Genomic DNA, 14,025 nt, shown 5'->3' on the forward strand with positions numbered 1-14,025 from the left:
ATTGGATATCGGACTGTACAGTCGCATTGCCAAAACTCCTCCCAACATCATGTGTGCCCTATCAGCTATCGCGATCATATGTGCGACGGGTCCCAAAGGACAGCGAATTGAACCCATAGGCCTTTCCCAAAGTAGGCGGGAAGTCTCCACCTTCATATGTGACGTATATCATTGTCTGCAAATCATGAGAGACCATCGATTTCCCTTGCCCCCAACGTACTTAATATTACATGAGCTAACTAAATATGAATGAATTGCACGATGTGATCTTACTACTCGTTGAATAATTTAATATTCGTAAAACAAGAATGTAACTTATAAATTGAGAGCAAACACAGTCATAGTCAACCAGTATTTAATCGTCGACAGTAAAATACCCTATAGTATGCACAATGAATGATCTTTTACATTATTTTACTGAGTAAAAATAGGCTACCTGTTCCATAGTAGGCCGAAACAAACAAAAACAAAAAAACATTTTCAGTGCTTTGAAATAGGCTAAGCATACTTACAATAAAATGTAACGAAACAGTTTAACATAAACACAAGTTTACGACAAAACATAGCTATTGAAATTCATCTGGCGTCAGAATTTCCCCTGATTAGACGCGAATTTCATTACAAATGTCCAACAGGCGTTATTGAGCAATACAACCGACCGAAATCTTACATTACTTTCAATGTCAAAAATTTAGACCGAATAATGAAGCTGTTTAAAAACCTGTTGGCAATTATAATATATAAGTAAAATGACCCAAATCCCTTCTGACTTCTGGATTTAACTTTGCGTCATTCAGCATTACAAGGCCGCTGAGAATGTCAGAATCATTGACATCTTCACATGCAGTTGAATCTAAAGTGACAAGACAGCTTTTCCATATGGACATGGAATTGACGAGGGGTAAAATGTAGGCTATTTCTTTTCAAGTTGACCACGACGTTACGACCGTCTAAACATCTTACAATCTTTGTGGCGCTATTAATAACCTATACTATGAGAATAAATGTAAAGATATCTGGTGAGACAATGTAATGCATAACCTACTTATTTAAGTATTCCCTTCATCTTATATCTACTGGTCAATATTTACTTTCATGAAAAGCTGTTTACCAAATAAATTAAACGGTACAAATTTGGTGTTCAAGCAGGCTTTAATGCCGTATCCGACATTAGCAACAATACCACGTGCGGTTTTCTCAGGATAGTTTCGTAACTATGCTATTTGTTTAGGCCTATATCATTCTGTTAGCCATATTAAATAAAACGCTAATTATTTTGTTTGTCAATTGCCACAGGAAGTAAATATGTTGCATCTTTGGCATTACAAAAATAGGCCTACATTATGAAAAACTGTACATATAAAGAGGACATGGAGGCTACCCGTTATTATTAAAGATTTAAAGGTTAAATCTGCCAACAATAGCTGAATATCTTGGAATGTTGCTCTAAAATATTTAATGGTAAATGGTTGGCATTTATATAGCGCCTTTATCCAAAGCGCTGTACAATTGATGCTTCTCATTCACCCATACATACACACACTCACACACCGACGGCGATTGGCTGCCATGCAAGGTGCCGATCAGCTCGTCAGGAGCATTTGGGGGTTAGGTGTCTTGCTCAGGGACACTTCGACACAGCCCGGGCGGGGGATCGAACCGGCAACCCTCCGACTGCCAGACGATTGCTCCTACTGCCTGAGCCATGTCGCCCCGTAATGTGTCACGCGTCGCAGAAAACAAACACGGCACGGCATTACTTTGTAACTTCCAGCTTCCAAAACCACCCTTATATAATGCATTATTATTATTATTATTATTATTATTATTATTATTATTATTATTATTATTGTAAACGTGTAAAATCCCTCTGAAGTAGGCCTATACAGCGGCACAATGACGCAAGAATGTAGGCTATATACTGTATATTATGTTAAACTGAACGATGACGTTGAGGTTTCCCCTTTTGCTCCAAAGCTTTTTCCATTTTTTTATTTTAGTATTGACCATTTGATTTGCTCCTTTGCAGACTGAAGAACCTGAAGGAAACAAAAGAAACAGAAGTTCAATAGAGAACATTTTAATTTTGAAATGCAATTAAAAAATGTTTTAAAATACAAAGCCATATGGAAAATATGGAAATCTTATAATGTCATGAAACGTGATGCAATCCTAGCGGTGTACCAACAGTGCCCATAGACTCCATGAAATACTAATTAAAGGAGATTCACATCTGTAATTGTGGTTCCCGCAAGCGTCAAACAAAATGGCCAGGCTATAAACATGCCAGCAGATGTCGCTGTGCATCTAATAATCGACACAGTCATCCAAAACTTGCCGGTTCTCGAAGAGAACGAGCCATTGTACTGTAGGGAAGATTTAATCGGTGTAAAAATCATTATAGAACTATAATTATATTTAAGAAAAACGAGACTTTCCATAATGGCAGGTAAAAATACAAAATGTGGCACTGCATTGCAATATGAAGCTATCAAACAAACATTTTATTAGCAGGGTATGCTATGACATTTTCACGTGTTCACCCTTCAAATGGTCTACTTGTGGCATCATATCTGTCACTACTACAGTAATAAATTTTTTTTTAAAAAGAATTAATTTACAACAATAATGTTACATTTTCATTGATATTGCTCTTAGATTTAACTTTTGAAAAATAGTTATATACATAAAAGGGTCTTATTCATTACAATAGACAATGTATCTACCCCAGTCTAAATGTGAATGGCTTGTGTCAAGCAGACATCATCAAGAAGTAATGGATTTCAAAACCAGTAAAACTACAAATCGCAGCACCCAGCTGCAGGGAAAACCAGTTGAAGAAACATTTAGTTGGTAAGGATTATACAAAAAAATGTTATCTTTCACCATTAAGTTGAAAGTGAAACATAAAGGTGCACGATTATATTTAATGACAAAAACATTTGAAGCCATATTTCAAATAACATTAGAGCTAGCTGAATGACAAATATTGTATCATATCACATTTCCAAGTGTGAAATCCCTTCTGTGATTGGGCTTCAGCAACATCTAATGGAAGCAAAATAAATGTAAGTTTTATCAATAAAGTGTCTACTAGCTACTACTACTAGCTAGCTACATGAGTAATGTCTTAATAGCAAGTGCTAGTGCAAGAAACCTTGGAGTGGTGATGGACAACAGGCTATCCTTCTCCAAGAACATTGCTACGGTGACCCGGGCGTGCAGGTTCTTCCTGTACAACATCCGGAGAATCCGACCCTTTCTTACCACCTACTCCACTCAGCTCCTTGTTCAAGCAATGGTCCTGTCCCGCCTGGACTATTGCAATTCTCTGCTGGCTGGCCTTCCAGCATCTGCCATCAGACCCCTACAACTCATCCAGAATGCTGCAGCCCGTCTGGTATTCAATGTTCCCAGACATTCACATGTCACCCCCCTGCTCACCAACCTCCACTGGCTGCCTGTTATGGCTCGCATCAAATTTAAAACTTAGGTGCTCGCATACCAGGCAGTTAAAGGATCAGCCCCCGTGTATATTCAATCCCTTATCAAGACCTATACACCAACAAGACCCCTCCGTTCTGCCACTTCGTGCCGTCTGGCGCCTCCCCCTCGCCACACCTGCACCTCACGCTCACGACTGCTGTCTGTCCTGGTCCCACGGTGGTGGAATGACCTCCCGGTGAATGTCAGAACAGCAGAGTCTCTGACCTCCTTCAAGCGCAGACTGAGGACCCATCTCTTCAGGCTACACCTTTCCCTCCCCAACTCACAATCACTGTGATTAGCCTTAAACCGTAATGGCACTTATGTATAGATATCGTTACTTGTATAGGTATTGTTGTTTTTATTGGCTGTTGTTGTATTCTAGCTGCCAACAGTGGTACGCTAGTTTGAAAGCTGATTGTACTCTTCAAGGGTTCTGAATTTCTGTATGTTTACACTAGGACTCGGAACTGTACTGTCCTCTCATGTCTACTTTTGCACTTGTTCTTGTGATTGATTTGCACTTTGTTGTACATCGCTCTGGATAAGAGCGTCTGCTAAATGCCACGTAATGTAATGTAATGTAAAAAAAAAAGACATAACGCTGTATGCTCTGATATACTGATGTGTCTGGAGCGTCCTGTGGCACGTATATACTGTAAAGGAAGACTTACTGTTGAGGTCTTGGCCAGTTTCTGTGAGATGTGCTGTGTGGGAGTTAGAGCACAGGGTTAGTAGCAGAAGGCTTGCATGCTGTTTTAGGGAGGGTTAGGGTTAGACTTGAAAGCCAGACATCAGGTGTATTCCAGGTGTATACCAGGACAGGAACTGGCACACATACCTCAAAAAGGTATACTACCAACATGAGCACTGTCCAGCAACTGTGCTGAAGTGACTCATTACATTAGTTATTTGCCAGACAATTGGGCCGACATTGGCTCAGGCAGTGAGAGCAGTCGTCTGGCAGTCGGAGGGTTGCCCGTTTGATCCCGACCTGGGACGTAATGCCACGTAATGTAATGTAATGTAATGTAATGTAATGGGTGTGTCGAAGTGTCCCTGAGCAAGAACCTAGCCCCCAAATGCTTCTGACAAGCTGGATGGTGCCTTGCAGCCAATCGCCGTGTGTGTGTGTATGAATGGGTGAATGAGAAGCATCAATTGTACAGCACTTTGGATAAAGGTGCTATATAAATTCCAACCATTTACAATTATTAGAGACAATTCATCCTGGAGCAATGCAGGGTTAAAGGCTGTGCTCCAGGGCCCTACATATCTTATCGTGGCTTAATCTTATCTACACCGGTGCTTGAACCACCAACCTTCCATTAGGCTACAGGCTGCCTCTATGACTCTATCTCTACTTCTGAATCTTGCAATTATTAACTACAGAAGCAGTGGAAGCTCAAAATAAATGGGATCAAACTTTTCCAATGATCATATTCATATGCATACTCAATATATGTAAATAAACAAAATTGGAGGGTTGGATGTACAGGGAGCCTATGATGTAACTTGAATTATTTTTTTAAATTTTATTTTCCAATTTTTTCCCCTTTTGGTAGCCAATTGTACCTAATCCAATTAGTGTTAGCTGGGGCTTACAACCCTGTCCCTCGCCGGCCCAGATGGATCTAGCGATCCTGAGAAGAACACGCCTTCTTCAAGCTGTCTCGTCTCACAGCCGATGCAACCGGGGTGCTGTTGTACGCGGCGATCCTACTGGTCCCTGCTGAGTCCCACCCTCGGAGCAGCGACCCAATTATGCCGCTCCATGTGAGCCGGCCAAACTCAGCTTGCACAACTCAGTTGCAGACTGAAATGCCTGCATCAAGGTCCGTTACTTTAGCCATGTGTCACCGCGGCCCTATGAATATTCTTTGTATGAATATGAAATTTGCAGGAGGCCTTATTTCTCTCTAATTGTTGCACATGCGTTTCACCAAATCCAGATGCATAACTAACCTTCCGATATGGCACATACAACTATTTCTTCTTATTAGTCTGTATATAAACATACAGAAAAATATATACAATCTTAAAAATATATGTATATATTTACTAAATAATAAAAATAATTACTGAAAGCATTCCCAGTCCAGGCGCAGGCAAGAATTAATAGCAAGGACATTAATTAAGTGCGTGTGTATGCATGTGTGTGTCATGCGAGACGGCAGGGGCCACAGGCATAGGAGGGTCTTACCTGAGCCACACTCTGTTCAGACAGGGGGTTATCATCCGCCTGAGAGACAAGAGATAAAGGACACTAAAGGCTTATCCATACCAAGAAGTCCACAACACGACTATACTTGCATGAACAATAAAACTGACAGCCATTCAAAATCCATCCGAATTTACAGGGCGTCCCATTCAAAATGGCAGCTGACATAGACGAGAGGCTATTTACAGAACGTTATCGTTCATCAATGTGGACGCGCACATCGTTATTGTTATAGTTATAGTTCTCGGTGTGGATGGGACTTAATGCAGGGAAATCCAACAGAAAATGGACCAGTCCAACTTCAGGCATTCTGTTCTACAGCCAGAGGGAGCAAAGGCAACCGTTATCTTAACTGAGTAGCTCACTGACCCACTGGCAGCCACCACAGGACATGATACACAGACTTTTGCACTACATATACTGTGCAAAAGTCTTGGGCACCCTAGATTTTAGTCTTTGATGGCTTAGGGGCCTGTAGCCTTGGATATCACTTTGGATAAAAGCATGAGCCAAATAATACATTATTATTATGATTATTATTATTATGTTTATTATTTTTATTTGCTGTCTGCATTTGAGTGCCAGTCAAAAAACGCAAATATGAGATTTTCAAACATTCATTTTCCAAATAATTAAACGTTATAGAGAATGTATTGTATTTTGTTAAATAAAGCAACATATTAAGTAATGGACCACTCTGTGTTGCAGATCCCATCATGGTTCAGTAATAATTCTTAGGTCTTCTTGGACACACTGCATCTTTCAAGTGTCCCCCACTGATTTACAATAATATTCACATCTGGAGACTGGGAAGGCCATTGCCAAACTTTTCTAGTCTGTTTTTTGAAGTAGTTTATGATTTATTTTGAGGCACGTTTTGAGGATCATTGTCTTGCCAAAATATATTTTTTATATATAAAATGCACAAATACAGCCAAACAAATATATGGTCACACATAGAGGGAGGATTTGTGTCATGAAGCATTTCAAAGAGCCAGCTCCCTTCATCCTGGCTGTCTGTGTTAACCCATTATAGACTAAGGTGCCCTATAGAAAACCCATAGAAAGGGCTAGGAATAACAGTGCATTTCAACAGTCATGTGTCTTGAAAAACGGTCATCAACGATCAAACACAACGCTGGAGTCGCATCCATCTGTAAAGGGAGGTGTAAAGTGCAGGTTGCATCCGCCCATATGGGGTTAATAAGTGCTCTTGCTGACTGCTATGTTCCAATATATGGGCTCCTTCTCTCCCAAGCTCAAGAAAGTTTATGACATAGGAAGTACAAGGTGAATACTACACAATAATACATAGCTGACTAATACAATCAATCACATTTTTATTATTCAGAAAGATACCACACAGATTTGTGATCTGTCAACATTGTCACTCTCTCTAGGCCTATCAATGCTATGTCTGGATCACTTTGATGGGTTTCAGAATTTTAAACAACTGGGCCCTGAAATGAAGGGGTTTCAGAATTTTAAACAACTGGGCCCTGAAATGAAGGCAGTATTTAAGGAACAGACACAAACATTTCAAAAAATTTTCACAGAGACAAATGATTTAAACAGGATTGATATCACAAATCCTGTATAAACAAACATCATTGTGAATATGTCTGTAAGAACCTTCCATTTCTGGTCAAGCTCCCTTACCTTGTAGTTGACTTTCTGAATGACTTGCTGGGGGTCACTCTCCAAAATCACCCTAACAACAAAGAAATGGTGTCATCAGTAAGACAAAAGAATCTGGAAAAACAGCTATCATGAATTATGCAGTATTTTACTAAAATTGCATTCTCTCACACATTCTCTCCAATACTTTCTCTATCATACACCCTTAGTCTTTTCTATACCCTCCTAAACACACAATCTCTCTCAAGTACTCACCCTCCGTCTATGATTTCGTCCACTACCAGAAAGACTCCATCTAGGTTTTCCAGCAAACATCTCTTCTCCACATTCTTCCTGTAGACAGGTACAGTATATGATGCAGTGGGACCAGAAATCAACATGACTGACATAGCATAATACAACATAACAAGGAGAACAGGCCTTTCAGCCCAGCAATGCTCACCTTTTCCTACAACTAAAGTTTACCTACTGCTTTCTTTGCCTAAAAGTTAAATAGTATCTAGCACCTTATCAAGCCTGGTCTTGAAACCCCCCAGTGTTTCATCTTCCAGTACATGTCCTGGCAAGCTATTCCACATAGTGACCATTCTCTGAGTGAAAAAATACTTCCTTTTATCTGTGTGGAATTTATCTTTAATGATTACAATGATTAAAGTTGATTATTGCAGTGCATAACAATGTCATTCATCATCATATGTATATCAGTTTATATTAGGGCTGGGTATTGGCAGGTACTTCAGGATACAATACATATCCCGATATGATGCAATGCACAGAGGAAAGTGAGTTGTTCTATTCTAGTTGTTTCTAAAAAAACAAATCTCATACAAGCTGTTTGAGTAGTAAACAAGCTCAGTAGTTTATTCTAGAATATACTATATAGAGCTATTTACAAAATGAATAAAATAGAAAATAATGACATAGCTCTTTGACCTTTTAACATAAAATATAATTTTAACATAAAATCTGTTAGGCTATTCTGACTTTCTAAAATATCATTTTAACAGCAAAGCTATGAACAGGCTCAGACAAAACACAAATGCTGGCATTTTACATTTTAAAAAATGAAATATGCCTATATACGGCCATCACTGTATCAATACATGGATCGTTGAGAAGTTCATTCTGATATATTGTTGTATTGATATTTTGAGCACAGCCCTAGTTCCTATGTAATACATTACCATGGAAAATAGTAATACAATCATCCTCACATGCATGCACATGCACACACTACCAGTACTGGTGTTATAACAGTACTGAGAAGTAAAGAGAGTGATTGAGAAGTAAAGAGGGACTATTTGTGCCATGCGCTGGTTACTATGGAAACAATATCAGCACCAAAAGCTCCTCTGAGTAGCTCTGAGATTCCAAGAATACACTAGTAAGCAGAGAAATAAACTGGCTGTTTGCTGTACAGCAAAGCACAAGAGGTTTTTTCAGCTCTCTGGATTTTCCGAAGAACTCTATCAAGATCATAAACCCATATGTGCGCAAACTATGATGTAGGCTTGGGAAAAAACATCACATGACAAGCCTGTGACACACCACACTACTACTGCAAACACAGTAGATACCCCTCGTGTTTGCTAATTGATTGTAGTTATAGCTATGAAACATGTACATGTCACAACTGTACAACACTTCCTTCATCCTGGAGGAAGTTGATTTTAAATCAAAATCCACTAGCATTAATACCTGTTATTTCACTACAGTGATACATGACTTTCAAATTGGGTGTATTCATGTTATACTTTGCATTATTTGCGTAGACCTAGAGCTAGTAGAACTCCTATGACTTGAGCACAAAGTGAGTGAGCATTTCCCTTCATGTACAGTTGCACAATTAGGTAGCTAGGATGCTAATAAAGTAGTCACAACCACTGAGTAGTATCAGTTCACTGTATTTATGAACAGCAAGTATAGGATACAAGCAAAACCTGGGAAAATACAACACTTACCTCAGAATCTGGCTGAGCGAGTCAAACAGGCAGTTTAAAACCACCATCAGCATAAGCTAAAAGGCCAGAAAAAAGTGCCCGTTTATTGAAACGCAAAGCACAAAATTAGGGCTCCTCTAAAAACTGTAGCTTTCCAGCCACCTACATGTATATTATTACCTAGGGGCCATCATCCGCACATTTGCTATCATCATTTAAATTTTACCTCATTTTCCTGAGCGCTGCCCACCACATAGAAAACGAGGTCAATGCTGCTTTTGTAAACAATGGTCATCCCCTCTACGAACGCTATTTCATCTGTCCAATGGAAGAAACAGTAATAAAGGGAGAGAGGAAAAAGAGCAAACCATTTGTTTATCCATGTGTTGCATTGAGATACCACTACATTTGTAAGCATGCAACTGGAAGCAGATGAGTTAGAGACCCTGAAAATACAGGTATGACATTTTTTGGTGATTTTTTCCTGTCAAATTTTTCCTAATAGAGTAAAAGACAGAATTTTAACAGACAACTGGGGGGTATTTGACAATGTAGGATTATTGAGTTAGCTGGATAACAGTGCTGATTAAAACCCGGAACAGAACATGTTTTAGGTTTGGGAGGGTTCTGGGTTTTACATTTACTCAGCTAACTCAGCAATCCTGCTTATTGATACAGGGCCCTGAACGTCAAACTCAAAGAGTAATAATAGCTGGCGCTTTTGTTCTAAAAAAAAAACGTGTGTAGTGCAATTTAATATGCCCATTGTCAGAAGTTTTATTTGATTTTTGTTCTCACATGAGTCTTGTTTTTGAGTATTTTGATCATCTTTGTGAATCTACATGAGAGCCTAACAGTGGTTTATAAGAAGAACGCAAAAGGAGAGATGGATACATACTGTCAGCTTTGTGTGTTTTGTTGAAGACATTCCTCTCAAAGTTCTTCTGTTCTTTCATGGAGGGGTAGAGCTCAGTGTCATAATACTGCAAACATAAAAAAAGTATTGGAAATGCAACCTGCAGAAGCATTGTCTGCTTGTAACATGAGGAAAGTGATGATGATGGCTTTAAAACCAAAACACAATGTTCGTAGGTTGTTTTAGAGCCAAGTGAAACTCAACGCACAAAACAAATAAGATATACACTCATCGACCACTTTATTAGGTATTTATTAGACACATTTTTAGACTTGGTCATCTGCTGCTGTAGCCCATCCACTTCAAGGTTTGACATGTTGTATGTTCAGAGATGGTCTTCTGCCACTGTTGTAAGGCATGCTTATTTGAGGAAGTGTTGCCTTCCTGCCAGCTTTAGAACCAGTCACAACCAGTCTGTCCATTCTCATCTGACCTTTCTCATTAACAAGGCGTTTTCCCAGGACCAATTTCTTCCCCATTCTGTTGTTTGGTCAGAACAACAACTGAACCTCTTGACAATGTCTGCATGCTTTTATGCATTGAGTTGTAGCCACATGAATGGCTGAATAGATCATTGTATTAATAAGCTTGTGCCCAGGTCTACCTAATAAAGTGATCACTGAGTGTAAAGGTAAAGTGTGATCACAATACAATGTTTTCATTTAGTTTCTAACTGTGTTCGCTACCTTTGAAAAGAGTCGGTTTCCATCATTGTCAAGAATGAAGACTGATTTTACTGTATAGAGAGAAGGTTCCTGAAAAACAGATAACGATAACTGTGATTATAATTGGTATATAAATATTTGTTACAGATGTTTAATTGACATCTTTTAACAATGTACAACTTATGTCATGAAACAAAATGGCAAATAATGGATAAATCATTATGATGATAAAGTTGATGATACTACGATGACTGTCACAATCGGGTCACACTTTCATGAGCTTGACTTCTCTCCAGAAGCTGGGCCATCCTGAGCCAAAGTTCTGTTATGCACTGACCGCCTCAAATGCACAGCCAAAGTGTATTACAGAACTTGGGCCTGGGGAAACTTTTGTGGAGGACAGGTGGGCACTTTTCCATCTGTATGTTTGCTGCTTCTACACACATTCTATAGCTTGATTCAAGAAACATTAATCTCTTCTTTCTCATTTGATACAATAACTGGTTATTTTTTTATGTAGGCTATCATCATAAATCGTTTTGATGTACGGAACACTGCTGAAAGTTGTTGAGTTATGCGAAACAAGCATATGTTGTTATAGCAATTTGTTAAATCAAGGACATTTTACTAAAAAGCTGTTAAGAAGCATCTAAAACGTTCCAATTGAGCGGAGCCCATCGATAATAACGCAAAACATATGGCCTCGTTAGTGAAAAGCATGCACGTATGTTAAAAGTATATATTTAAATTTTCCGCTATAACGTGTTGTATATCAATCACTATAACGTGAATGGAAATAAAAATTTGGTTATGTGATCCATGCCAAGGCAACCTGTGGAATGTTAAATCCACGACAGCTGTAGGATAAGGCAACAAAATGTGTGCCTGCGACATCGTCAAACAAGACGTGGCACCCACAATTCTCAGCAGTAGGCTTGCATACGATTGGAAACAGTCACCAGCCTCAGTGCCATACGCTATTGCGCTAAAGTTGACAAAAGTTTTCTTTAACTAAATAAATAATTCTTAAAAATGACAAAATATCTTTAAATTCAGCGAACACAGACTGAACCAAAGTCACTTTCGGAGCAGGGAACGTCATAGTTTAAGATTTTCCACAATATATTATTTTTAACCATTTAACAACACAGTATATTCGCTTTTTTACTTCCTTGGATCTCCTTTCATTATCTTCGAGAAAATAAAAGTTCCAATGATAATGGTAACTGTTGCTACACATTTCAAAAGCTAAACCTTGCTGTTTTTCGGGTTTATGTAGCTAAATCCATACAAACGAAATGGAATTTTGAAAACGCCGCTCGTGCGTAAAGTGCATGCAACTGAAGTAGTTAATAGTATAAAACATGTAGCTACTGCATCTCTAAAAACTGTCAACCCAGAAAACTGACATGCGAACCTAAAAAGATTCATTTCCAGCGCATCCCAGACCGGCTGTTAAATCCGCCACAAAACGAGAAGATGAAAATACAATATAGATAACAGCAAGGACTTCCTACCAGAGCCATGAAGTCCATGGTGGTGTATTTCTATGTTGACGTGGACAGGGTTGAGCTGTCATTTTAATAGACCTCACGGATCCTTCTGACTCATACGTGGGCGGGTCTTCGGCTTTCAGGCTGTTTTGAAACTGTGTTGCTATAACGGCCATTTTGTTTCTACGTGTATAGTATTTTGTAATGCGCAGTGCCACTACAAGGTAGAGCCACAATGGTATCAGTATCTAGCTAGGCGTTTACAATGTACAGTGTCCCATTATCTTCCTGTAGCGGCCTGCGTGGCACCGTGGAGGTGCGTACAAAAAAGACTCGTGTCTGTTGCAGACTATCTTTCACTCCATCTGATATTTTCGATAAAATGAAATTGAGACTTTCAAGCAATTTGTGTCATTTCTCACATGTAAAGAGCAGCGCATGATGAACGAATTATAGTTGATGGGTGAATCGCTGTGCGTTTAGCTGGAGTTTAAAAGGTTTAGAATTGCGTTACAACATAAACAGCTATCCAAAACTGTAGAATAAGAATGAGGTTTTCCACATTGATACTTTGCTTATTGAAGTTGTGAATATATGGGTAAATTGTAAAGACTGTCATTTATGTGATTTATGTTATGTTGGAAATTAAATCAATATGGTCCATGAGGGAAAGCAAGATTTTAAACAATCTTGAAGTGCAAATTTAGTTTTTGCTGGTTAGGCTGAAATCTAACGCAGTAGTTAAGATTCCATTCTACCTAAACCCTCCTATTATGTGAAGAGTTTATGACAGCTTTTATGTTTAGGGTCAATTATCCATAAATATGAAACATCTGAGATAAACATCTCATTTTAGAGCCTGAGGTACAGGAAGTGAAAGTTTGACACCTGTATGGGAAAGTGGCAACAGAATCATCAACAAAGAAATCTGAGTTGTGTGGTTGTATGGTTGTATATTTGTACATTTTATACAGTTAGAGAGGGTTAAAATGCAAAGTTGGTACAGGACTTATGAAAACATAGCATTGTGTTTATTGCATGTTTAGCCCTACTATTTAATCCCACCAAAATAGAAAAAAAAATTGACCCCAAACATAATAGGAGGGTTAAATTACCAGGAACGGTCAATTTGACCGCAACATGTAAATAGTCTAAAACATTACACCTAAACATTAAGATAATTGTTTAGTTGTGTTAGCACAGGTCATATGAAACATGAAGACTCCATATTTGTATTTATTTATTCAAAACTTAATAACAGACACTCTTGAAGGTAGCATCAGCTTTTTTTCTTTTCTTTTTTTTCTCCCTCAGCCTGTTTTTCTGGCTCACCGTCCTCACTAGACTATAACTTCCAGAAACCCACAACAGATTTCAGATTTCCTCCCTGGCAGCTTCACAAACATCTTGTAACATTGCAAACACTTCGCAGTCAGTTTTGCTTTGTTATTTTCAGTCTTTGTACAATTTTATATGACTGATCTATACCTAACTGAATATTATACTACATAACTAACATAAATCATACAGTAATAACTGTAAAGAATGATGAGATTTACTTTGCAGCACAAGTGCTTATGGCACCCTTACCAATTCACAGCAACACATGGTGATCAAAATGATCAAGTATACAGGCAAGAGAAATGGCGGTCAGTTTAACCGTTCC

The 14,025-nt window shown here is 38.7% G+C and overlaps 1 protein-coding gene across 2 annotated transcripts; it reads right to left on the reverse strand.

Moving 5' to 3' along the window:
- Positions 1-338: 338 nt before the first annotated feature.
- On the reverse strand, positions 339-12,439 carry copz2 (COPI coat complex subunit zeta 2). 2 transcript variants are annotated; one of them, XM_061230914.1, is made up of 10 exons: positions 12,384-12,439; positions 10,888-10,956; positions 10,184-10,268; positions 9,512-9,603; positions 9,307-9,362; positions 7,601-7,678; positions 7,367-7,418; positions 5,690-5,728; positions 4,161-4,193; positions 339-2,039 (listed from the first exon to the last, which is right to left on the reverse strand). In XM_061230914.1, the coding sequence occupies exons 1-10, from the start codon at positions 12,399-12,401 to the stop codon at positions 1,992-1,994; spliced, it is 570 nt and encodes a 189-aa protein (XP_061086898.1). In that variant the 5' UTR covers positions 12,402-12,439; the 3' UTR covers positions 339-1,991. The 2 variants fall into 2 exon arrangements, with proteins under 2 accessions (XP_061086898.1, XP_061086899.1); XM_061230915.1 differs by lacking the exon at positions 4,161-4,193.
- Positions 12,440-14,025: the final 1,586 nt, after the last annotated feature.

The sequence above is a fragment of the Conger conger genome, chromosome 2, assembly GCF_963514075.1.
Source record: "Conger conger chromosome 2, fConCon1.1, whole genome shotgun sequence".
NCBI classification, from domain to species: domain Eukaryota; kingdom Metazoa; phylum Chordata; class Actinopteri; order Anguilliformes; family Congridae; genus Conger; species Conger conger.

What these genes read in the sequence shown, in the direction of transcription:
- copz2 (XM_061230914.1), bottom strand. An exon ending in TCGCTCAGCCAGATTCTGAG is followed by an intron (nt 7,679 to 9,306) that starts GTAAGTGTTGTA and finishes ACCTGTCTACAG; the next exon opens with GAAGAATGTGGAGAAGAGAT. An exon ending in CTGAACAGAGTGTGGCTCAG is followed by an intron (nt 4,194 to 5,689) that starts GTAAGACCCTCC and finishes ACTCCCACACAG; the next exon opens with CACATCTCACAGAAACTGGC.